The following is a 24,014-nucleotide window of genomic DNA, read 5'->3' as shown; positions in this document are numbered from 1 at the left end:
TATCAGACGCTCTTGCCCTCAGAGACAGCCTCTGCCATCTTTCCATTCCCAGGAACCCAAGGACCTAGGATACGCATCCACCACACTCTTTCACGAGACTGAAAAAGGTACCGTAATAACAGCGACAATCAAACGTCACATCTTTCTTTATCAAATCTACCACTCCACATCCACTACAAACCCTCTACAAGCCCGAATTAATATTTCATGTACCACCATTATATCACCCGCCAGCGAGATACACTCGCTCTTGCCGTGCAATTATTGAGGGAGTCCAGCAGGGAAATAACCATGATGACGCCTCAAGCGCGTCTATACAGCTCCAACAAGCGGCCCTCAGACTATCAGCAATTTGCGCGTTCGTCGACAAGTTCAATTTCGGGAGCCTCGGGGATTAGTGGCAGTACGGCGGCCACGAGTATGTCGATGATGTCCTCGGCGATGATGATGATGCAACAACAGTCTACGGCTTCGAGTCCGTCGTTGAGGTCGAGGGAGAGTGTCATTGTGTCTACGCAGGGAATTCGGCCGGCAAGTCCTTCGCCTGGTGGGAATGTTAAGGTTGTGGTGAGGGTGAGGGGGTTTTTACCAAGAGGTGAGACCCTTCCAAAGACACGTGAGGCGAGATGCTTAACATATTTGGATTCCATTTAGAGATAGAAAAAGGCTCGGATTGTTTGATATCGATGAACCCGTTCACACAAGCCACCACACTCCACGCACCAGAAGTCGATACATCCAAACCCCGATCGCAGGCCCGAGGCAAAGTATACGAAGACAAGACATTTACCTTTGATCGATCATTTTGGTCCCACAACGAGTCTGATGAGCACTATGCAGACCAAGAGGAAGTATACAATTGTCTGGGTGAAGAATTTCTAGACCACAACTTTGAAGGTTACCATACATGTATATTTGCATATGGACAGACTGGATCGGGTAAGAGTTATACTATGATGGGTACACCAGAACGGCCAGGTTTGATCCCGAGAACATGCGAGGATCTCTTTCAAAGAATTGACGAGGCTCAATCCGTGGACACTACCTATCATGTTCGGGTGTCATACTTTGAAGTGTATAATGAGCATGTTCGCGATCTCCTAGTACCACGAACAGATTCACCACATTATCTTAAGATTCGCGAGTCGCCGACAGACGGGCCATATGTCAAGGATCTTACGGATGTCCCTGTGAGAAGCTTTGCAGATATAATGAAACTAATGAGGAAAGGAGATATGTCACGAACGGTTGCCAGTACCAAGATGAACGATACTTCGTCTCGATCACATGCCGTATTCACTATCATTCTCAAACAAATCCACCACGACTTGGCAACAGACGAGACGACTGAGCGAACAGCGAGAATACGACTTGTTGATTTGGCTGGGTCAGAACGTGCCAAAGCCACAGAGGCGACAGGGCAAAGACTCCGGGAAGGTTCAAATATCAACAAGTCATTGACCACATTGGGTCGTGTGATTGCCGCATTGGCTGACCCAAAGCAGCAACGACCTGGTGGACGAAGAGTTAAAGAGGTCGTTCCTTACCGTGATTCAATTCTGACATGGCTACTAAAGGACAGTCTGGGCGGAAACTCGAAGACTGCAATGATAGCTTGTGTTGCGCCATCGGACTATGACGAGACTCTTTCTACCCTTCGGTATGCCGACCAGGCCAAGCGTATCCGCACTAGAGCTGTTGTCAATCAGGATCATGTCTCTGCAGCTGAGCGAGATGCGCAAATTGCAGAAATGGCCGAGCAGATCCGTGTTCTTCAATTGACTGTCAGTCAGAATGCAGCAAGCAAACGCGAGAGCGAAGTCCAGAACGAGAAGCTAGAAGAATATCAGCAACAGGTCGAAAAGATGCAGCGCTTGATGGAAGAGACCAAGATGGTCAGCGAATGCAAGATTCGGCAGCTCCAGACCGAGAACGAAGCTCTCCGGAATCACTTGAGATTGGCACTGGATAGTTTGAAAAATCCAATTCCGGTTATTCCACTACGCAAACGTGACACGAGCCTTGGATCACTGCAAAGCGAGGAGGAACAACCTCTACCGGAGGCTCCAGAACGAGACCTGGTCACACCACCACCACCGGAGGAAGAAGAGGCCAGCGGAATCTGGGAAGACGAGTACAGCTCCGACGAACATGATGAGGAAGCCCATGAAGTCCAAGCCGATATGGAGAATCTGTTGAACGAGCTCAGCCTTTTCAGACGGAAGCTGAATGATGACTATGAGCGGTTTGAGATTACCAAGACCAAAGACAGTCGAAAGCGGTATCCATTTGGCAAGCTTATCAACAACGCCCATTAAACGCTTGTAAAGCGCTATGCATTTAAAGGTTCTTTTTCAGCAGCGGAGTCTCGAGTCCTTTTTTTGTCTTTTTTGAATATGCATTCTGAAAGTAAATACCCTTCAAGACAGTGATCATCTATCTTCCCAAGATAGCATGATTGCTGATCTCCTCTTTTCTTCTCGCGTTTCTTCTTATTTTTCCTTCCTGTTCTCAATTTGTTTGTATAGTGTACAAAGATTGAGCGTTTAGTTAATGCAATGACGATTTATTCCATGCCAGAGTTGATTTAGCTGCATCTTTTTATATGTAAGAGTTGCCGCTCTCCGCGCACTAATAATCTTGGTGGGTGCCGCCATGGCGGGACACTCCTTTGAAAATAATTATTAAATCCTTGAGTCACTTTCATCCCTCATTGCAACATCAGTCGGTCTATCTTCACGCCAACACACAAGCCAACTCTTTACAATAAGTCGAATACTAATAGTGCACATTACGAATTGAACGGCGTCAGTTGATCGAATTATTACCAGGCATGAGCACCCCCGGCCAGTCGCAGGCTCCGCCTGCCACTGCAACACAAAACCCTCCTACGACGGCAGCGAACGGCGCATCACAACCTCCCACAGAAGCTGCCCAGAATGGCGCAAACGCCAAGTCAAAGACGCAAAACCAAAAACAGAAACAACCACAGAAGCCGAAAGCGACGGACGCACCTGCTGCCGGCGATGGAACGGAAAAACTTACACCTGCCGAGATGAAGAAGAAACAAAAGGCTGAAAAGGCTGCCCGTCGGGCGCGCGAAAAGTTGGAGAGAGAAGGAGGTGCTGCTGCTGCTGGTCCAAGTGGTGCTGGTGGTGCTCAGCAGGCTGCTGCACAGGGAGGTCCGGTACAGACACCTCGAAGGCCTCAACAGGGTGGCAGAGATGGTCCGGTGTCAACGCCTAGAGGGCCGAAGTATCCCGGGGGTCCTCGTGCGGCGGCGCCAGCGCCAGCAGAACCGAAGAAGAAAGAGGACAAAAACGTTGCGGTTTTTGGACACTTGTACGGCATTCCCAGACGCTCGACTATTGCTGGAGCGGCGAAGGAGGTTCACCCAGCTGTTTTGGCATTGGGGTTGCAGATTCGAGACTATGTTATTTGCGGTAGCAGCGCACGATGTGTTGCGACTTTGATTGCATTCAAACGGGTATGACAGTCCCTCCCCCTTAGTTTGGCAATAGTACTAATTGCTTTAGGTCATTGAATCGTATACTACGCCGATTGGCACCTCTCTCGCTCGCCATTTGACAACCCACCTTTCTCATCAAATCACCTATCTTTCCACCTGCCGTCCTCTATCTATCAGTCAAGGAAATGCCATTCGCGCCCTCAAACTGTCCATTTCTTCCATTGACCCATCCGTCCCCGAAGCGACTGCCAAAGCAGAGCTGTGCGAATTCATCAACAACTTTATTCGCGAGAAAATCACCGTCGCGGATCAAGTCATTGCCACCAGTGCAACGCAAAAGATTCAAGATGGCGATGTTATTGTTACTTTTGCTGGAAGCTCGATTGTGAAACAGACTTTGATCACGGCACACAAGCAAGGGAAGAAGTTTAGGGTGTCGATCATCGACTCACGGCCTCTGTTTGAAGGCAAGAACCTTGCTCGCGCATTGTCTAGTGCGGGTCTCGATGTTCAATATTCGCTTATACACGGCATAAGTCATGCTATGAAAGACGCTACCAAAGTTTTTCTCGGCGCCCATGCCATGACTGGTAATGGACGACTATACTCCCGCGTTGGCACTGCGTTGGTAGCCATGTCCGCCAAAGAACGATCCGGCGGCGCCGAGATTCCAGTTATTGTCTGCTGCGAAACAGTCAAATTCACCGACCGTGTGACCCTCGACAGCATCGTCGTCAACGAAATCGCCGACGCTGACGAACTCGTCACGACGCAACCCTTGCAACAAGTCACAGGTCGTCCCGACCCACACAAAACCGTCGACGAGAAACCGGGCAAGAAAGGAGGAAACAACCAAAATGTCACTGATGGACTCGCAAGTCTGACTCTAGACCAGAACGCGCCTTCCCCACTGAATGCGTGGAAGGATACGCCGAACTTGCAACTTCTCAATATCATGCATGATGTTACGCCGGCAGAGTATGTGGATATGGTGGTAACTGAAATGGGTAGCTTGCCGCCTAGCGCTGTCCCGATTGTCCATCGTATGAGTACCAATGCTTAGTCGAATCATGTTGGGGGCAAAATTGTGTAGTAGATGTACTATCTTGCAAACATGCACTTGCTATGAGTCTGGGGCGTTGGGATCGGGGTTTATGGTTTTGATAGACAGCTTATTCCTGGCAACTTCTTTCGGCTTGATGTGTTTGAGACGGTATTCTCGAATTAGACTAGAACTTACCAAAGCTCTTCTGGCATCACAAACTGTATACTCCGTACATACTAGAGATACGATATTGATACTCTAATGGAACATCTGTCCAATAGATCACCGCGATCTCACCCCGCATTTGATGTTGATAGACAGGCGGCACGACACGGCAGAATGAATGTTTTGATAATCAACTCTTGCGAACATCGTTGACTGACAGCTCGCTCGATATCTATGTTAAAAGAACTCTAGAGCTCTGGAGAAATCTTTCTATTCAATAATATTATTCTGGAATCAGATAGACGAGAATATATGCTCAATTCACAATACAACGGAACTACGACTACGAACGATTTCAGACGAAACATCGAGAATTCAACGAACATAGACCATCGAATGATCATTCAATTAGCCCAGCATTGTTGTTTTCCTCAACCAAAATGGTATGAACGTTCTACTCAATCATCCATTTCTCTGCTAATTCAGTCCACAGTCCAAAGATTCCTCCTCAACATACCTACACATGCACCACCCGCGACTAGCAGACCACTTCGAAGACTTCACCCGCCCACACACCTCTCTCACCACCGCCGCCAATGCATCCCTCAACAGCGGACCAACAACAACAGCTACCACAACCGGTCCCAACGGAACAACAGTAACAGTAACCTACGGGGCCACAACTACTCCTAGTGCCACAATCCCATCGTATTTGCCCATCGAAGAAGTCTACCTCCCGCCTCATTATCAGCCCATCAACCCTGAAGATGAGGATGATGTTGTCCCCGATCAGCATGCGGCGTTTGGGATTGCGAGGGCGATGGATGCGGCGGGGAGGAGGAGGGCGGAGCCGGTTTGGAGGGATTTGGGGATGAGGGAGTTGGTGAGGGGGGAGACGCTTGCCGGGGGAGGGGCGCAGCGGATGGCGATTAGGACGGTGGGCAGAGGGGGGACTGTTGCTGGTGGTGCTGGTGGTGGAAGTTCTACTGGTGTGTCTTTGGGTTCGGGTGCTGCAGCGGGGTTGGTGAGGCAGTCAGGGAGTTTGATGGGTGGGAGGAGGGTGACATGTTTGCGTTGATGGCTGGTCATTTGATATCCTGATGTTTTATGATTGCACGTTTGAGCGCGGCGTTTGGTGTTATTCCATAGAGATGGCTCATTACATATTGTTATATTGTTATATCACTAAATTTCAGTTTTGATATTCAGATCTAATCCATGCAGGTTTCCAAACCCAATCCATACGTCATCACAAGCCCTCTAACGCCACGCCCAGTGCACAAGAGCAAAAACAAGACAGAAAGACATAACAAAATTTTATACGCGCGCGATATCAACTCGAGCCCGCTCAAATACCTTATGACTGAGCTGTTTCTCCTGTCGCTCTTCATCGGATATGGTTCGAGGGTACAGAGCCATGTTGGCATAAGTTCCAGCTGCTCGGCGCTTGGATAGGGTTCCTGGGTTGATAACGAGGACACTTTCGACGACCTGACAGAGCGAAATTGTTAGAAGTGCAGAATGGGGTTCTCAGGAGCTGTACTAACCTTGACAAAAGGTGGTAGCATACTAGGCGTGATCAGGATATCAGGCCGAACATTCCACCAATCTCCCAGTTTCAAATAACTGACATCCATCATCCCGCCTATGGGTAACATACTATCCGGACCACCGGATTTAGGTAATGTATCTCGAGAACTAGGCGGGAACATGGGCGCAAAGTGTCGTTGTTCGATGATATACTTGGGTAGTCGTGTGAGTAAATTCGCTTCCGCTGGCCGTCCGCCGAGGACTTCTTCCTTTCGCAAATCGTACAGCACGTCGTGCGAGCACATTCCAATTACGGTCTCGTTAAGAGATAGTGTCACTGGATTTGAGACAACGCGAGCCTGTTTGGGTAAACCGAGCTCCTTTTTGGGTAATTGTTCCTGTGGCCATGACACATGCTTGCTGACAGCATCACGTACGGACGGCATAAGCATGATTGTAATACTAGGCACAGCCGCACATAGCTGATGAAGTGGCTTTGAAATGCAGTATCGGAATAACGTCGTCAATGTAGCAGTTTCCGGGTCCAGTCCTGGAATATCTGGGAGATCAAAATCGCCCGTTGCGATAAGCGGATGTTCCAGGTCTATAAACGGACCTAACAGCAACAACGCATCTGCATATTCTTCAGCGGCTTTTTTGCAGAGTTCTTGCAGAGGCTCAAAGTCTAAGTTGTCATCAGCGGTATATGGACCAGCGGCATAGAAGATGTTCAGTGGTTGATCAACATCGACGCCCCCGAGTCTTTCGTTGATGGTGTCTAGTGTCGAGGGCGATGAAGCTGCCGTGGGAAGTAGTGGTAGTGACAGCACCTCTTTGACGGAAAAGTACTCTCCGGAGGCGTTGATTCCGCGGAGTGCAACAACTTGTCCAGGGAAGAACTGTACTGACGGTAGCGCATCAACCTTCAATGGTACTCGAAGACCAGCTCCAGTCCGTCTTGATGTCTCCAACACGAGGGATGCCACGTTTAGCTTGCCTTCGAGACTGTCTGATGCGATTCGTCCAACTGCCACTATCTCACTTGTACTTTGCGTTGCTGCACTTCCAAACGTGATATCTGGATAGTGCTTCTCGAACAAATCCGTGAATTCGTCCAGTCGATCATCTAAAATTTCTGAGGCCTCGTTCAACCGCATTGACATCGGCTTATACCCGAATTTTTTTAAATCGGTGTTTGCTGTTGGTCGAATTCGAGGTTCAGGAAATGGTGCCATAGGTGTTTTGGGAAGGTCCAAGTAGGCGTTGAGAGTTTCTATAACTTGACCGGGATTCTGTCGTTCTGCGAAAGCAACGCTTCTAAGCAGAGGTTCTTAGCATTCAACATCAATTTAATCAGGATGGTCACATACTGTACGCCATTGGTATTGGCAGAAGGTGTCTTTATTCCTGTAGGCGTCCCATTGCCTTCCGTTCGTCCTATCTTGGGTCCTGATGGTGTCTCGAAGTTTGATTTGCGTTTGGCCGACCCATTCATACGGGATTGAGGGGTTCCGGGGGTCAAATCATCGAACCTAGAATATCCAAAAAGTATTAGTGAAAATATGTATCTCGGACAGAGATCAATAAATCATACATTCCAAAAACATCAGCCTTCCCAGCGCGAGGAGTCGCCGTAACACCAGGTTTTTTCTCGTTGCCTCGAACTTGATGGTTCTTTCCTCGCGTTTCACGTTCCAATGAATCCTGGACATCTCTTTTGAATGCGCGTACTGTATTCAGATCCAATTTGGTGTCATCTGCGCCCATCTTCATGCTGTACGACTCCCATTTGTAGAAAAGCTCCTGCGGCGTGATGCCATGGAGCCGGAGCATTGATTGTAGTTCAGTAAGGATATCTTGTGCGAGGCCATCAGGCGCCGAGCCTGCAAATAGCTCACCAAGCTCTTGTGTAATGTCGTCCATGCTGAACCCAATTATCGAAAAGTACCTAATTCTGTAATGGCGCAGAATGAGTAGGTGGAAAATGATGCGGGGAGAGGTTAAATTGATTTTGGGACGGAGTCGCGGCAGGCGCGTTGGTGGACGCGTTTTCTGGGTCGATTGATTGATAACGATTGATTGATCTGATAAGCAGTGTGTGCCCAGTCCACTAGCAACGTCAGCTCGGGTGTTCCTGAGACATCACCAAATCTAGAAAAATCTCGGCGAATCTCTCAAGTCAAACCTACTGTACAGATTGAGCTATTGATATTGACTCAATCGCATACACTATATTACATACAGCACCTACGGAATGGCTACAACAAACGAGACCGCAACAGATGCCGTTGCGCAAGCACAACCCATCGCAGAAACGACCACAAACACAAACTCAATAGAAAAGGACCTAGGTCTCCCATCATCTGCAGCTGAAGGACTAATTAAAAAGCCCTTCGGCCACCCAGCAGATGGCGTCAAAATCCCCCCTGCCGCCAGCCTAACAGCCGACCAGACAAAAAAATACGACGAAGTACTCCAGACCGTGACCGGATTCACCTCAGTGCCTACAAGCCTCGCCAAAAACGCAAGCGAATCGCCCCTAACCGATAATGAGCGCATGTGGCTTACGCGCGAGTGTCTACTTCGATTCCTACGAGCTACGAAATGGAATGTCCCTGAAGCTATCAAACGTATTCGCGCAACATTGGCGTGGCGGAGGGATTATATCGGCGATAAGCTTACGGCGGATTACATTTCCATTGAGAACGAGACGGGAAAGCAAATACTCGTAGGGTTTGATGTAGACGGTCGACCGTGTCTATATCTCCTACCGTCACGACAAAATACAGACAAAAGCCCGAGACAGGTTGAGCACTTAGTCTTCATGTTGGAGCGGGTTATTGATTTAATGCCTGCGGGACAAGAGAATTTAGCCCTCGTGGTGAATTTCAATGAGACAAAGTCTGGACAGAATGCGACGATAGGGCAGGCGAAGCAGACATTGGATATTTTGCAGAATCATTATCCCGAGAGGCTGGGTCGCGCTCTTGTCATTAATGGTATTCCCCCCTCCCTCTTATTGCCTACTTTTCTGTTCTTGAGAGTGCTGATGCCAGTTGATAGTACCCTGGTTAATCTGGGGCTTCTTCAAAATAATCACCCCCTTCATTGACCCGGTCACCGTGCAAAAACTCAAATTTAACGAAGATCTACGCCAACACGTCCCTCCTGCGCAGTTACTCAAGTCCTGCGGCGGAGATGTCGAGTTCGAATATGAGCATTCCATCTACTGGCCTACGCTGAACAAACTTGCGGATCAGCGTCGGGAGAAGATCTGTGAGCGCTGGGTTCGGGCCGGTCAACACATTGGGGAGTCGGAGTTTTATCTTCGTGGTGGCACGGAGCAGAGTCATTTTGCGCCGTGAGTTGATATCAGCGACAGTCAATACGACCACTGATAGACTATATAACCATAGAGCTTACTGATGTCGTCTTCTTTCGGGTTTATATTTAGCCATTCCTGTACAGATACCTTTGATCTTCCTCTGATCTACACTTCATGAATATACTAGCCACTGTTTATGACACGGACTGTTCGTTGATAGAACAACATCGTTTGATCGGCTGTGGGGCGTGGATGGCATGGCGGGGTAGAATATTGTAACTAATCACACCGCGACGCAATAGATAAACAAAATATTAATGAAGTACGTAGCGTTAACGAGGGATTACTTAGACCCGTTCAGAATCCGCATATAAGAGACTGGCACTCTCCTGGTAGCCCAGACAGAGCAAACACACCACACTCAAGCCCAAATTGCAAATCTTACACGATTTAGCCTTCCTCGACAATTCCAATTAGAAGATATTGAAGGATGTACTCAGTTCCTTGAGATCTACTAACATGCCAGGTTGGTCTTTACGAAGTGGTGCGTCGTGACACTGGTGCTGCTTGGTTAGTAGTCCCACCTCAAATTTCTCGACTCACCACAGCAATTGATAAAACAATCGATAAATCTGCAGACGAATCTGGCTTTGAATTTGCAATCGGCATGCTGATTGCCGAAGAGTAATTCGGGCTACATTGAAGTTGTTTTAAACCCAGAGCCCCAGGAAGAAATACCGTATCAACAAGTCGGCTTCCCAGCGATAATCGAGCTATTAAGTTACAACAATCGAAGAAGAAACAAGAAAAGAGAGTTGTCAACACAAGGCTGGGATCCATTGCCCAAAGCTGAGCTCCTTCCAGGTTCTTGGAATTACCACCAAGATCTCTGTAAGCCTTGGCCAACTGCAGCATCCGCTAGTATTTTCCAGATCGTGTGGCCACTAGCAAACAGCAATTCACCCGTCAGCAAAACCGTCGACAGCCGCATTCTCGGTCATAAGGTCATAACTGTGATTTTAAACTAGAGTCGAGGTTTGGATCTCTTTGGCTTTGGAGGGGCCCCGCCCTCATATGTGGCACTGTTCCTAAAGCGGCGCTCCATTTCTCCAGCAATTTAGGCACGGTAAGTTACGGACCATGGCCGACAACAACGACATCCCTCGTTCCCCCACGCATCATCACGAGCAGCAGCATCACGAGCACGAGATCAGCGCTGCCGCCGGGTTGGACAACGTCAACACTAGCCGCGAATCGTTTTTTAATAACGCCAATCTCGGAGAGTCCCTCAGCAGCAATAACAGCAGTGGCCGTGTCGGCACTGGTCACGAGAGGGGTTTTGTGCAGCCGGCTTCGTACCTGCGACGACGCGGTCTCTCACACCCAATGACATCGGCACAGCCCGAACGGGCGGTTGATGCGGAGGAGCAGATGGGATTGGTAAGTAGTAGTTGCTCAGATGTGATGTGATAGCTTTGATCTTTGTGCTTTTCTTTTTTCATGCTGTGTGAGATTATTTCGCGGGGTCGTGGGGGCAAGGTATCGCCTTCAATTATGCTACTTCAGCTTCCGTCCTCGTAACCGTCAGCGTCTATTCGAGTTCAAGGCAATAGTCAATTGATTCATACTGACTGAAAAAACCTGTAGCGCGCCATTCGAAATTTCCTCAAAGTCCGCACGAGTTATGACATTCTTCCGCTCAGCTTCCGCTTGATCGTCTTCGACACATCCCTGCTGGTCAAGGAGAGTCTGAATATTTTGATACAAAATGGTAGGCATTGCGGTCCATGTTGAGATAACGCGAGTCTGACTGACTCCTGTAGGCATTGTGTCTGCCCCTTTATGGGATTCGTCCACGTCCACTTTCGCTGGGTTGCTCACAACGTCCGACTATATCAACGTCATCCAATATTATTTCCAGAATCCTGCCACACTGGACAAGATCGATCAATTCCGTCTCAATAGTCTCAGAGGTATGGAGTGATAACCTGCGCGCTGCTTGGTGGCCTTAAATCTGGTACTGACCTACCTGTCTCCTGCTTTAGAAGTAGAAAAGGCTTTGGGCGTAGCGCCTCCAGAGACGATAGCAATTGATCCAGAGAGACCGCTCTATGAGGCCTGTCGCAAAATGTTGTCTTCTCGCGCTCGCCGTATACCACTGGTCTCAAACGACAGTCAGACTGACCGGTCTCTTGTCGTCAGCGTTGTCACACAATATCGCATTCTCAAATTCGTTGCAGTCAATGTCGCAGAGACACAGAATCTGCGCAAGCCCCTCAAGGAGATTCGACTTGGGACGTATGACGACATCGTCACTGCGTCAATGGACACACCTGTCATGGAAGTGATTCACAAGTTAGTCGAACGCAGCATATCGAGCGTGCCAATTATCAATTCAGAAGGTAGGGCAAACCAAAGCCCTTCTAGGACAATTTGAACTCGAGCTAACCGGTGATTGCAGGCATCGTATACAACGTCTTTGAGGCGGTTGATGTAATTACCTTAATCAAAGGAGGGCTGTACGATGACCTAAGTCTCAGCGTTGGGGAAGCTTTGAAGAAGCGGTCGCCGGTACTTCCTTCCTGTCTTGATATTACATTTACATCTAGGGAAGGAGCCATACTAACGGAACCATAGGACTTTCCGGGCATCTACACCTGCTCCATCAACGACGGTCTGGACACTATCTTTGACACAATCCGCAAGTCACGGGTACACCGACTGATCGTGGTGGATGACCACTTCCGGCTACTGGGAGTGCTAACACTGAGTGATATCCTACAATACATCCTACTTGAAGGCGAGCCCGAGGAATGTTGATCTGTACATACTGACTACATAGCCGCTCGTTCCTTCCTTGGTCTGTCTATCTACACTCTGCATGGCACCGGCGTTCAGGCAGGAGTTGGGTTTGGGGGAGGCTTCCCATTTACTATTACGATACACCGGCGTCCTTTCTTCAGTCTGCACATTGTTCGGGCATATTACTTTCTTTCGCACGAGCGACGACGCTCATTGCCCTTTCCGGTGGAACGGACAGAGTTCAAACGTCTAGGCAGCAGGGTGAAATGCTGGTGGCTGAGTCTGTTCAATATGACAAGAGACCCACTGGCTCCTACCCGACATGATAGACCGGAGAGAAGCCTGAGGCTGACATTATTGCGAGCCTCCGTGAGACTATGGCGTCCCCGAGGACAGAAGGAAGGAAGGAGATATCTGATGATGATGACTTTGATGACTTGTGTCTATTGATGATGTTAGCATAGGGATGGATAGAGAGAACAATGCAATCAATTCGTTACTTTATGGTGTCTGGTGTTCCTGCTGGGTGAGAGAGAGACATACTGATCTTTTACGTCACCCTCCATTTCTTTCATTTGGGCAACTGCCTCTGGTGGCCGCTTCCCTCGCCTTCCCTGCTTTTCTCTCGCTCCTTCCTCCTCTCTCCCTCCTTCCCTCTTCACCTCATCTTGCTCCGTGACGCTTTCCATCAAACAATCATCAATTCTGCTGCAAAAACCACTGCTTCATCCATCAACCACACCAATCAAATCAATCCACTCATATTTCACTCACTTTCCACTCAATTGACCTCCTTTTCTCCATCTGTTGCGTCCGCACCTTCCTCAAGATGGTCGGGCTCCTCCGTGTCCTCAAGGACATCGCTCGCACCCCCGGTCCTTGGGACGGGGCTTCCGTTTCCTTTTCATTCAGTTCAACTACTGTTGACGAACTGAATGGCTCCCTTCCTATCGAGGCTGTAAAGTGGGAACAGCAAGAGCTCAAGGCCGAGCTCTACCAGAGCCTGTTCGCTGCGTTGGCGGAGCATGGCGACCTCCCGCCCGGCGAACCTCCTCTTTCCACTGACCCCATTGAACCAGCCGCGCTTCCAAGTAATACAACATCATACCTTCTGGTTCTTATTTTGTTCATTTGCTTTGCTTCGTCACAGTTTAGTGCATTTTCTACATCTTCATCTTACTGACAGTCTACTTAGGCGGCTACTTCTACAGTAACGGCTCCATCTACAGTCCTTCGATCTATAGTGACCATGACGACATTGTCGAAGAACACACCATCGAAGAACACATTATCGAAAAGCCCATTGCTGAAGAACCGCGTTACGCTAAAAATGTGACTTTCAAGGGTGAGTCCCTGGTTTATATTCTACTGAGAAAACGGTACTAATGTTGGCATTGCCAAAGACTACGCTCATCTCGTTGAGAATCTCTGTGGCCTCCCAATGGATCAGGCATCGAGCTCTATATCCATCAAGGACTCTTCCATCCAGGATATCTCTATCCACGAGACGGTTTCTATCAAGGAAACTACTTCTGTCAAAGATAGTATTTCTATCAAGGACGGTGCTTCTGCTGTCCAGTCAAGGTATACCCCACGGTCATTGCTCAACTTGATATCAGAAGAGACATCTAACTTCTCCAGCACCGCTGCCCCTCGTCGTGGTCTCTTCCGTTTCATTCGCGAGAAGAGCGCCCGTGCTATCAATGCAGTCAAGACTGCAATCTGTCCACGCCGTGACAAACCGTACGATGACTGGCCGATCAGCGACGCGACCAAGTCAACTATTCAGCCAAGAAAGGCAAGCGACGCAACAGCCTCGTCTGAAGAAACCAAGGGTAGCGCTGCTACCGTTCATCATTGGTCTTCTAAGCATGTCAAACACCCTATCCAAACAACTTCTTCGAGTGAAAGCCTCAGCCACCCTCAACCCTCTTTCATCTTTGTACCCACTAATTATGCGCCTCCTGTCATATCTTGTCTGCCTGAATACGGTCTACCTCATCGCCTCTTTTCTGATCTTGGTTTACAAGGCCGTCAAAAGACTGCCTTCATCGCTTACAATGATCTAGCTCGCGAATATGGCTTCTATATCTTGTGTCCACCTGAGTATGATCCAATCAGTACGTTTTCATGACTCCTAATCTCGCTTCATGCACCAACCATCTAATTTGTTGAAGACTTCCAAATGTTTATTCGCCTTCGGCCCTCAAGGAGAGAATTAGTTCTTCGCAAGGTGCGGAGTCTCGGTACACATCTTCGTCCCTGTTCCCCCAACCGTCGTGTGCAGAATCTACGGCACATGAGAACATTCGCCAATTTATCCTTGAAATACTACAAAATGGACTCTCTCAAAGGCAAGGATCTTGTAACCATGGGCCGCTTGTGCGGTTATGGCTCTCTTAAGTTACCCGGTGACTTTGCCCCTGCTGTAATGCGACTTCCTGCTCCGATTGTCTCACTTGTTTCTTATTTGGTGACCCATGGTATGACACCTGCCTTATCTTAAAAGATACAGGATCTAACGGTATCGAATAGGCCCAAAAGCACGAAACATCTTCGAGGAACCCGGCGACATTGTTGTCGCAGCTCGTATATATGACCACCTTGCAAACCGGATTCTTGTCCATGAGGATGAGACTACTGCTACTGATAACATTACTGTTAGAAGGAGTCTCAACTTCTCATCTGAAGTTTTTGGAGTCCATTCTGACGATGAAGACTTCTTGCGTGGACGCTTCCACGTCCTAGCTGTTGCATGGGCCTTCAAATATCTCCTAATGGGTATCCCCGGTGGTATACTGGGTGCGCCCCGTCTGTATAGCACACTTATTGATATCTCACACCAAACATTCCCCGACGAGGCCAATGTCCTAGAACGTGGCTTGAATGGAGCTTTGCCGGAAGTCTCTCCGACCAAAGCTCGTGCTATTTCTTTAGCAATCCTCGCTCTTACGAACGACATACAGCTCGATTTTATCTGTGCTATATTCGGTCTTTGTTCTTTTCTCGATCACGAAACTAGAACAATGCTCGACTTTTATCGATTAAAAAATTTACCGCCCGTCAATCGGGCTTGTTTATTGAATCGCAAACGAATCCTTCTGACCTTCACTCCTCTACTTTGTGAAGAGACCAAGGACATTACCGATGATGACTATGGCTGTGAAGCTTTTTGGGTCATGTCGATGATGCTGGATTATTGGCGTGTGGTGAGCCACCAGTTGCGTGATGCCGATGTGTGATGCGTTGAATAATAAACGATTGTCTTGACACTATGATTTATGATATATGGATACCCGGAAGCATACTTAGGAGTTATGTTTGTCGTCTGTTTGTGGATATGTCTGTTGGCTCTTCATGTTTCTGTCTGTATGTCTTTCGTCTGTTTGGTTCTCGGTTGTCTCTCTGAATGTTGGTTTTCTGGGATTCTTTCCGTCTGTTGGTCTTCTGGGTGGTTGGTCTGTCTGTTGGTTTTTTTGGGATGGACAGTCACTATTGTTACTTTACCAACGTGATGTATTATTAGCATTATTTATAGATAGCTTCAGAGGTAGTCAATGGACTAACCATATCCTACATATCATTTCAGAATTATGTATCTCCCAGGTCCCCCAGAATCATTGAAGTATTCAGAGTGGTAAAAACAGTCATTCGACCCTGCCTACCTAGGTATGGTGGCTATGATTCGACATGCCACAAATCCTGTTCTTTTGTGACGCTTTCTAGGGTAAATATTGCTACATTGTCCTGCGGATACGCAAATCCAGAGGACATCTTCGTCTCACAACACCCAAAGGGGCACGTCTTCTCCATTAGATATAGGTATATATCACCTTTTAAGACCGCAAGGGAAAGGTGCTAATTGAGACCACGTAGTACTGTAATATGTACTCTGTAGATATATTGATGAGGTGCGTGTATCTCGGTGCCCACCAAATTAAGTTCATACTACGTACCGGATACGTGTAGTGTATACAGTATTGTCTAAATAGGTACCGGTAGTAGGGCTTAGATCAAAAATGCTGCAGACTCTAATCTATTCTGCTCGTAACCAACATGCATAATTGCATACCGAGAAAGACTTTTTTCCACCACAAACTCAATGACCACTACTATATACTTTAGGTGGCTGGCTGAGTGTAGCAGACCATGCTTAGTTCTTACTCTTAAGTCTTTTAGTTGACCCCGGGTCAAATTATCATCCAATCCAACACGAGCCAACCCGCTTAATGGGCACCGCAACAAAACCGTTGGATAAGGATATAGGGAAGCATGGCGCGTTGGCGCTAGGAATTTCTCTTGATTTTACTGTAGTATGTGTAATTTATTTTACAATTTATAGGTTTAGAGGGTTCGGGTTAGCGTTAGGGAGTGGTTAGGAGCCTTGGGATGGTTTTAAGGGACATTGTTAGGGGCGGGCTTAGGGCTTAAGGACATCTGGAATGCTTTGAAAGTAGTGTTAGTAAAGAAAGTCGGATTAGAGTGCTGACTGCTCCCTCCAGATGTCGTGGATGTTACCCTAATTCAAGGGCCGTCCCCGTCTCTGGCTATCTATATTTTCAGCCCCATCAGAATTGCTTCATGTTTGATGGGCTCAAAAAGTCGGCTGGTGATTTGAATGCACGTCCGTATACTACAGTAGAATGGCGTTTTGATAATTACAACTGACCCAACCACGCCAAAGATCCAGTTCAGCTTCGACGCCGGACTTCCTAAAGTGGTATAGCGCAGAGCGAAGAGTCTGAAGATGAAATCGACTAGACTAGTTGAAGAAGGATTCTTTTGGGAGTAAAAAAAGAATTTTAAAAAAGAGAAATAAGTCACCTTTCATTCTTCTGTTGAGTACGGCGAAGTGCAGACTGGATGTCGAGACAGACTGAAACCAGAAACGCCAGCTCTATCATAACCCTAAGATAGTGCGAGCTGGCGCAGTTCGACTTCACTAATCCTCGAACAAATCGGGATTAGAAATTACTAACTATCGCAATCATCATGGCGTCCAAATTTCTCTACGATACAACCGAGCAAGGTGTTCCGGACAAACCAAGGAAGAAGGCTCATTTCCTCATTACCATAGCTTTACAGTCCCTGAGTCTCTTATGGATTGCACCCGTCGTGGCAGTTCTCGTTCTCAATTTTCATGGATGGATCATTGGCGCGAGTCTTGCATGTGGCATTAGAGGTTGTAATGTGGGTTATGGGGACTCAAATGAGCTGCAGCGGTTCAGCGATCAGGACCAGAACATTCAATCCGCCTTCCAGCTGGTCGCCAAAGCGGTAGAAATCTGGTTTGGAGTCATCGCCGGCAGTCTGGTGTATGATGTGACCATGCACCTATTTTCGACACGAGATGGCCTGCCTCTATCTTACCTGAGTCTTCCTCTGTCTCTTTCACCCGGTACGCTCCTAGAGACGTCTTTCTGGACCAACACGCGTCCAACGAGGTCTGAAAGCTGGACCAAGTGGTCGAAGTGGATACCAGGGCTCTTCGCTCTCTTTATTGTGGTGATGTTGATAGTCAGCACCTTGATGGGCCCGGCAACTGCTGTACTTCTTATTCCGACATTGGGGTGGAAGACTGTTCCACAGGATCGGACTCTGGCACTCTCTCGGATCAATTCGGCGGACGGCCCCTCGGCAAAGAATACTTTACTACTAAACGAGTGTTCTGCTAGCCAGATCGCTGAGGGTCTCTACTCATGTAGTCCATCCCGTCCAGTTCTGGACCTTTTGTTCCAGAACACCGTGGTCAACAAAGATGGAGCTCCCCCTGTAATGACTTACGCGAATCTACCGTACTTAATCAACACCACCGATTTGACTGGTTTGACCTTATACGCTCCAAATGGACATGCGTTGGATGCGCTGTCCAATGATTGGACTGACTGGTATATGTCGGTATCGTCGGGTCCTGACTATGAAATGGTTAGCTATCTTGATAGTCTGACAGAATCAGACTGGAAACTTATGCGAAATGCTCGCCAAACTCAGCTCTTGCGTACAGCGCCAGCCTCCCAGGCATTGTCTATTTGTCAATCAAATACGACCTCAATCGTCCACGTTGGCAATGACATGGCCGTCCATTGCTACAACATCCCTAACCCGGATTACTACAACGGCATTCGTCCTTTCGAAACGACTACTCCGTTACCCATTAGCGACCCGGAGAGTTCTGTTAGCACGAAATGCATTCGTGTTGGATCTGGCTGGGGCGGAAGTGCCAATCATTCGGCATTCTCAATTTCTGCTGATGCAAACTCGTCCACGACAATGCAAGTCGATGTTTATTCGGCCGATCGAGCTATCCTTCTCAACACCACAACCTACGGCTGTCTCAACGGCGCCAACTGTGATTGGAATTCCTTATTTGCTGAGGAGCCAGATCCGGCGTTTCGAAACCAGACCATCAATTTACAGGTCACCGAGTACAATTTGACCGGCTACCCAACTGCGTACTGCTTCACCTCCGCCTTTGCACGGGTGCCAACGTATTCATATATCCCTACAAATCCATCTAACCCTTCAGCGGCGAGTCCGATTACAATGGACGATTCTCAATTCGGCGGTATTGATTCCTATGTCCATGAAGATCCGATGATTTTGAATCCGAATTGGATGCTGCTCGCATGGAGTGTTGATATAAATGGCACCGTACCTCACAATAGTAGTGCAGCCAACATCCTGGTATCAACATACCAAAAGATCAGCCCTTTTGTCGAAGGTCTGTCCAGTATTCACAATCTGGCCGTTTCTCGGAGCCTGTTCTTTTTGCAATACTCCGCCGTGAATGCCACTAGTACTTCCCTGAACTACACAACCAACCCTATCTTAGACCGTCGAATCTCCGTCTACGTTTGGTCGTACGGGTTGCAGTCACGCACATCCAAACTAGCTGCCGTTTTCGCTATTTTTGGCTGTCTCATTGTTCTTGTCAAGTTCGCTGTCGGGTTGGTTATTCAGCCTGACCAGCGCTCCTTTCTCGATATGCTCGTGGGTGCTCTCGGACAAGCGCCTCCACAGGACGTTATTGGTATTTCTGAGATGACTGCAAACGACGTTGCAAAACGGAGAGTCCAAATAGGGGGGGAGAAGTGGGCCAAGTTCAAATTCGTGCATCTCGACTAAAAAATAGGGTCAGAGATGCTGCGAAAAGATATCGCGGTCCCCTTGTTTGTTTCTTTCTTTCTTTCTTTTCCGAATGATGAGGCTTCATCAACTTAGGGCTGACACGGTTTGCTCTTCATACCTACGGGTCCACGTCACAGCCTATCACCGCGGTAGTTGGGTTTATTGCGAGGGTCTCAAGACAGACTACTCTGGGAGATATGTTCAAAAAGGGATATGAAGATACGTATCTATTGAATCGACATAAGACCTAATTGTGGTCCAGGCATCGTCATAGTGTTTAGAAAACACTTCAGCGCATGCAGATCCATAACTATAATAATCGGTTTGGAGAGAATGCTGGAGTGCCACAACGTCCGTTATAAAGAATACATCTTTGAATTGCAAAGCCATGGAAAGAGGATAAGCAATTAAAGTATGAGAAGTACGAGAAAGCCCGACACAAAATCGTACATGATCAGTTTGAGCCTCTCTTGTATAGACTCAGCCTTGTGTGTAAAATGCTCCACATTGCCAACCACCTATCATACCCTAAAATCTCATATTATCTAGCGAATCTAACAAAGCCCTCTATATCCACTAGCTACCTGGTAACCTGAAAGCCATACTCTGGTACTCAGTGAAAATGACTGGACTGGTTGTAACATAACACCGTGGGTTCGTAAACAACCCGGAAATATACGCCCAGGTAGAGCCTAGCGCTCCCATATCCTGCCAAAAAAGAAGTTCTTTCCTACAGTACCAGACGTACCAGACGTACCAGAAGAAGAGTAAATACCTAGATAAGCGATACAACAACCGGGACATGGAACAATGTTCCGATACATCCCACCACTCATGCGCGAATACCATGTAGTAACAAGTTAATGCTAGTAGGATTCCACTAGATGGGGGACAAAAAGAGGCGAAAACGTGGTTGGAAGTACGTAGTTTTCATGGTCGTTTTCGTACTATTTTCGAAAGGAGATGATAGATGCTTGGACGAGACGATTGTTTTTGAGTGGTAGGTAAAGGTGAAGGTGGGAGGTGGACCAATCAGGGTTTAGAATGCTGCTTTGGGCCTTTTTTGTATTGATGGTAGTACAGAGTACAGAGTACAACAACCCCGCAAACGTTGACATACGAATAAGTGTGTTACTAGTTCCCGTACATACTAGATCGTATGAACGCACGGTATAAGGTAACTAACTATCAAGAATTATTTTATTCGGCTGTTTACCGGCACATAGCTAAGACTCACTGAGGATCGTCTTAAGTCGGGATTGCAATCATGCGTCTGTCGTATGACATCAAATCACGCAACTTGAGGTCCGACGTGCAAAAATAAGATGTGGCTTGCAGCAGACTCGCGTGTATGTATACTCTGCGCTAGTTGGGGGAAAAGTACACGTTTTGCCGAGAAGATGTACTCTGTACTTGCAAGCATGGTGATAGCCTATACTAGTAGTATACTCCGTAGTAGATAGTTACGGTATGGTATCCAGAGCGTAGGTACTATGATGTAACTTGTTTGCATGTGATGTCACCCAAGAAACCCTTGAATGACTACAGAGTACAGACTCCGTAGAAAGTAACAGAGCAAGTAAGTCCATTGACTCTTTTCATCCATTCAAACAGAGGGGAAGTATCTCCCCCTCAATTCCTGTGAACAGGGCTGGTCCACTTCCCTTTCTGGTCTGGTCGGGAGCCCAGCCCGACTGTCCCGAGAGGATTGGAGCGGAACTTTGGAAGAATTGGGATTGACACTTGCGCTTTATCGGGACTGGTTCCACCAATGGGGGGGGAGCACAATTGATAGAATCACCCGTTTGAGGCTCGGCCAATCAGACTGCTTTGCATGTGTGGTTCGGGGCTTAACCAATGCAGACTTGTTTTTTTTCGGGTTGTGTTTGTGTTTGTGTTTGTGTTTGCTGAGATGTGTCTTGTCGTTGCCCAGGATATCAACCTGTTTCTTGTTCGATATCTCTGCTGGCACTGGGTCTGAGGTATAGGATAGGGAAGAGGAGATGGATTCGGCCGACGGAAACCTGATTCCTTAGTCCTACCTTGAGCCTTCTATCGAATTGACGTTGACCAACGCCAACTCAGTTGGTCGAGATTGGCAATGCAACAGCCGTGCATGGTGTCGATCGTTTGATCGCCGAGAGCCCTCTCCACGGACTGCTCGGTGCATCAAGATCAGTCAACACTACATGGTAAGTCGGGTATATATATTTATATATACCTGTTTATCCTGTCTGAGGAGTATGTTTATTGGAAACCATGCACCAGTGAAATGTATAAATGCGAACAGGGAACCTGGAACCATAGAGTACAGGGAGCAATATCCGCTGGCAGATCACACGGTCCTCTTTTGACTTACGGAGTAGAGGATAGGCATCGCGGAGCATGTTTCCGTGCGTGGAACACGGACGAATAAACTTCACCACTTACGTATCCTGTGTATACATGAAACAAACCCCTTTTGTTGGGGAGGGAAGGCGTTGCCACTTGATTTCTTGTGTAGACTGATCCAGGGAACGCGTGCTGTCAGAGAAGCTGAGGACCCACTCAACAGGCTGGCGTCGTTAACTTAATGTCAGGGTGGGTTTTGGAGTTTTATTTCTTAGGGGATTGTATCTAGGGCTGCCTTTCAGTCGGAAGTCGAGAGACTGCAACATATTTCTTTGAGCAAACGCTCAACCGATCTAGTTGTTTGATGACGACTTTGATGATGCCTTTGAAGTAGCTAATAGTACATACTACAGAGTAGCATGTTCTCCGTACGAGGCTCAGAACAGCTGAGAATCATGGTTGTTGCCCCACTCGTTCCCTGAAAAGAGACAATTCTGATGGTCGAGTCTAGACCAATGCAATACTTTGTCCAGAGTAGTATGTAACTAATCCACAGATTCTAGAATACATCTAGTACAGAGACGATAATGCGTAGCACTCACCAGGGTAACAGTAACAACAAACACAGTCAAGACTGTGCTACGACTATGGTTGATGGAAAAAGACCCCGTTCCCATCGACGGCAGCCTGAGGTGTCAGGCAGAACACAAATGGATGACGTCAACGGGACTAGCTTCAAACGGGAGCTTCCAGATTGGGGCCCCACCTTCCTGCGCTAGTCAAACTTACCTGGGTCGGGTCACTTTCTTGCGTGTCTTAGCCTCTTCCAATCTATGGTCTGCCTTCTAGTATCACTCTATACATAGTATACTCAGAGTATAGTATTTCTGGCATCGGGATTTTGACCAGACCAATGAGATCTTGCATATTCTTCTGTCTCGATTGTCGTTTCCACATACTATGTACTATGTGAATTTCTTCATGCTTCAACACATCCCTTCCCGATCCAGGTCCACCACACGCTGCAGATGTTCTCGCCATCGCATGCAATCGCATGCATGATATCATTTCCTCCGATGGTCTCTGTATCTATCTCTTCCTGATAGTTCTCGACTCTCTTCTGTCGTAGTAGTAGTAGTACTCCGTAGTATGTAGACGATCCAGAACGAGATGAAAAGGAAAAAAAAAAAAAGTGGAAATAGGTCCGGACCATTCATTGATTGGATGTCCCATCATGCCACCACCCTCAACCCTCAACCGAACTTGAGAACACCTTCCCTGTTAATGTGCAAGAAATCAGGTTGTGGCCTGGATGTTAGCACAAGTATTATTGATCTGCTTTTATAAAAGAGTGTCCTGTTCTCCATAATTCTTCCTGCATCCTACATTCCGCAAACTTTCCTCTCTTCCAAGAGAAACACAACATAGCGTATGCTGCCTACCAGCATTATCTATTCCTCCTTCCTCCTTCTACCTATCCTATCGCATACTACGCGTACATAATACTTGCTGGCCCAGAGATTCCTTGGCGCCGGCGACTTCCTCGACAACCCACTCCAGTCCAGTCCAGTCCTCCTCTACCGGTAGTGGGGGAAAGAAGGGCCTGGCCAGAGCCTGCCCTGTTTTGCTGGGAGCTTCCCTTCCGGAAGGCTCTTTCCATTTGGAGTGCACTACCTGATCTGCCAGCCCAGGGTAGCTCTTGCCTTTGGCCTTGCCTTAACTAAGTGTTTGCCATTGCCTTCTTCTCTCCACCGGGCCAGTCCCATAATATTTACACTTCTCTTCTTATCTCTCTCTTTCTTTCTTGCAATCCCTACCATTCTACTTACTCTACACTCCTTCGCGACATTCGACCCTTCTCGTGTATTCCCGCGTGTCAACTAGCCGAAGAATGCTGCAACACCTCAACTAGAATAATTTCAGTGTCACAGCTGTCTCCGTTGTGTCCGCTGTGTCCGCTGTGTTACCGCAACACCGTCGGAACAGCAAACCTTACGCATAACTATCCACTCCATTAACAAGCTTCAATCTCTTTGATTCGACTTCCGCAACCCGAAACCACGGTTTCGACACTTCACGAGTTTCTGGGTGGCTTTGTCTGTCTTCCTTTTTTTGTCCACCGAAAACTCTGCCCTGAAGGCTTCTTCTAGGCAACACGGCGTTCTCCAAGTCAACTCGTCAACGACTCTGTCTGGACCTCAAATTTTGATACTAAGATC

At 47.7% G+C, this 24,014-nt stretch overlaps 8 protein-coding genes across 8 annotated transcripts; 7 read left to right on the top strand and 1 right to left on the bottom strand.

Annotated features, from left to right (window-relative positions):
* Nucleotides 1-291: 291 nt before the first annotated feature.
* On the top strand, nucleotides 292-2,318 carry EYB26_001855 (uncharacterized protein; the record flags this gene model as incomplete). The annotated part of the gene is made up of 2 exons (XM_054261163.1): nucleotides 292-595; nucleotides 655-2,318. 2 exons carry the CDS (start codon nucleotides 292-294, stop codon nucleotides 2,316-2,318), a joined length of 1,968 nt encoding a protein of 655 aa, XP_054117138.1.
* Nucleotides 2,319-2,833: 515 nt separating this feature from the next.
* EYB26_001854 (uncharacterized protein) lies at nucleotides 2,834-4,532 on the top strand (the record flags this gene model as incomplete). The annotated part of the gene is made up of 2 exons (XM_054261162.1): nucleotides 2,834-3,487; nucleotides 3,537-4,532. The coding sequence occupies 2 exons, from the start codon at nucleotides 2,834-2,836 to the stop codon at nucleotides 4,530-4,532; spliced, it is 1,650 nt and encodes a 549-aa protein (XP_054117137.1).
* Nucleotides 4,533-5,119: 587 nt separating this feature from the next.
* Nucleotides 5,120-5,757, top strand: EYB26_001853 (uncharacterized protein; the record flags this gene model as incomplete). Its single annotated transcript, XM_054261161.1, has 2 exons — nucleotides 5,120-5,122; nucleotides 5,173-5,757. The coding sequence occupies 2 exons, from the start codon at nucleotides 5,120-5,122 to the stop codon at nucleotides 5,755-5,757; spliced, it is 588 nt and encodes a 195-aa protein (XP_054117136.1).
* Nucleotides 5,758-5,996: 239 nt separating this feature from the next.
* EYB26_001852 (uncharacterized protein) lies at nucleotides 5,997-8,132 on the bottom strand (the record flags this gene model as incomplete). Its single annotated transcript, XM_054261160.1, has 4 exons — nucleotides 5,997-6,170; nucleotides 6,227-7,526; nucleotides 7,580-7,741; nucleotides 7,804-8,132. The coding sequence occupies 4 exons, from the start codon at nucleotides 8,130-8,132 to the stop codon at nucleotides 5,997-5,999; spliced, it is 1,965 nt and encodes a 654-aa protein (XP_054117135.1).
* Nucleotides 8,133-8,463: 331 nt separating this feature from the next.
* On the top strand, nucleotides 8,464-9,635 carry EYB26_001851 (uncharacterized protein; the record flags this gene model as incomplete). The annotated part of the gene is made up of 3 exons (XM_054261159.1): nucleotides 8,464-9,208; nucleotides 9,273-9,570; nucleotides 9,626-9,635. 3 exons carry the CDS (start codon nucleotides 8,464-8,466, stop codon nucleotides 9,633-9,635), a joined length of 1,053 nt encoding a protein of 350 aa, XP_054117134.1.
* Nucleotides 9,636-10,674: 1,039 nt separating this feature from the next.
* Nucleotides 10,675-12,354, top strand: EYB26_001850 (uncharacterized protein; the record flags this gene model as incomplete). Its single annotated transcript, XM_054261158.1, has 6 exons — nucleotides 10,675-10,974; nucleotides 11,182-11,305; nucleotides 11,358-11,507; nucleotides 11,580-11,936; nucleotides 11,996-12,105; nucleotides 12,172-12,354. 6 exons carry the CDS (start codon nucleotides 10,675-10,677, stop codon nucleotides 12,352-12,354), a joined length of 1,224 nt encoding a protein of 407 aa, XP_054117133.1.
* Nucleotides 12,355-13,165: 811 nt separating this feature from the next.
* On the top strand, nucleotides 13,166-15,578 carry EYB26_001849 (uncharacterized protein; the record flags this gene model as incomplete). The annotated part of the gene is made up of 6 exons (XM_054261157.1): nucleotides 13,166-13,427; nucleotides 13,532-13,681; nucleotides 13,740-13,920; nucleotides 13,978-14,456; nucleotides 14,514-14,819; nucleotides 14,872-15,578. The coding sequence occupies 6 exons, from the start codon at nucleotides 13,166-13,168 to the stop codon at nucleotides 15,576-15,578; spliced, it is 2,085 nt and encodes a 694-aa protein (XP_054117132.1).
* Nucleotides 15,579-17,328: 1,750 nt separating this feature from the next.
* EYB26_001848 (uncharacterized protein) lies at nucleotides 17,329-19,461 on the top strand (the record flags this gene model as incomplete). Its single annotated transcript, XM_054261156.1, has 1 exon — nucleotides 17,329-19,461. One exon carries the CDS (start codon nucleotides 17,329-17,331, stop codon nucleotides 19,459-19,461), a length of 2,133 nt encoding a protein of 710 aa, XP_054117131.1.
* Nucleotides 19,462-24,014: the final 4,553 nt, after the last annotated feature.

This window comes from Talaromyces marneffei, chromosome 1 (assembly GCF_009556855.1).
Source record: "Talaromyces marneffei chromosome 1, complete sequence".
NCBI lineage: Eukaryota > Fungi > Ascomycota > Eurotiomycetes > Eurotiales > Trichocomaceae > Talaromyces > Talaromyces marneffei.
This window is presented reverse-complemented; position numbering and strand designations above follow the sequence as displayed.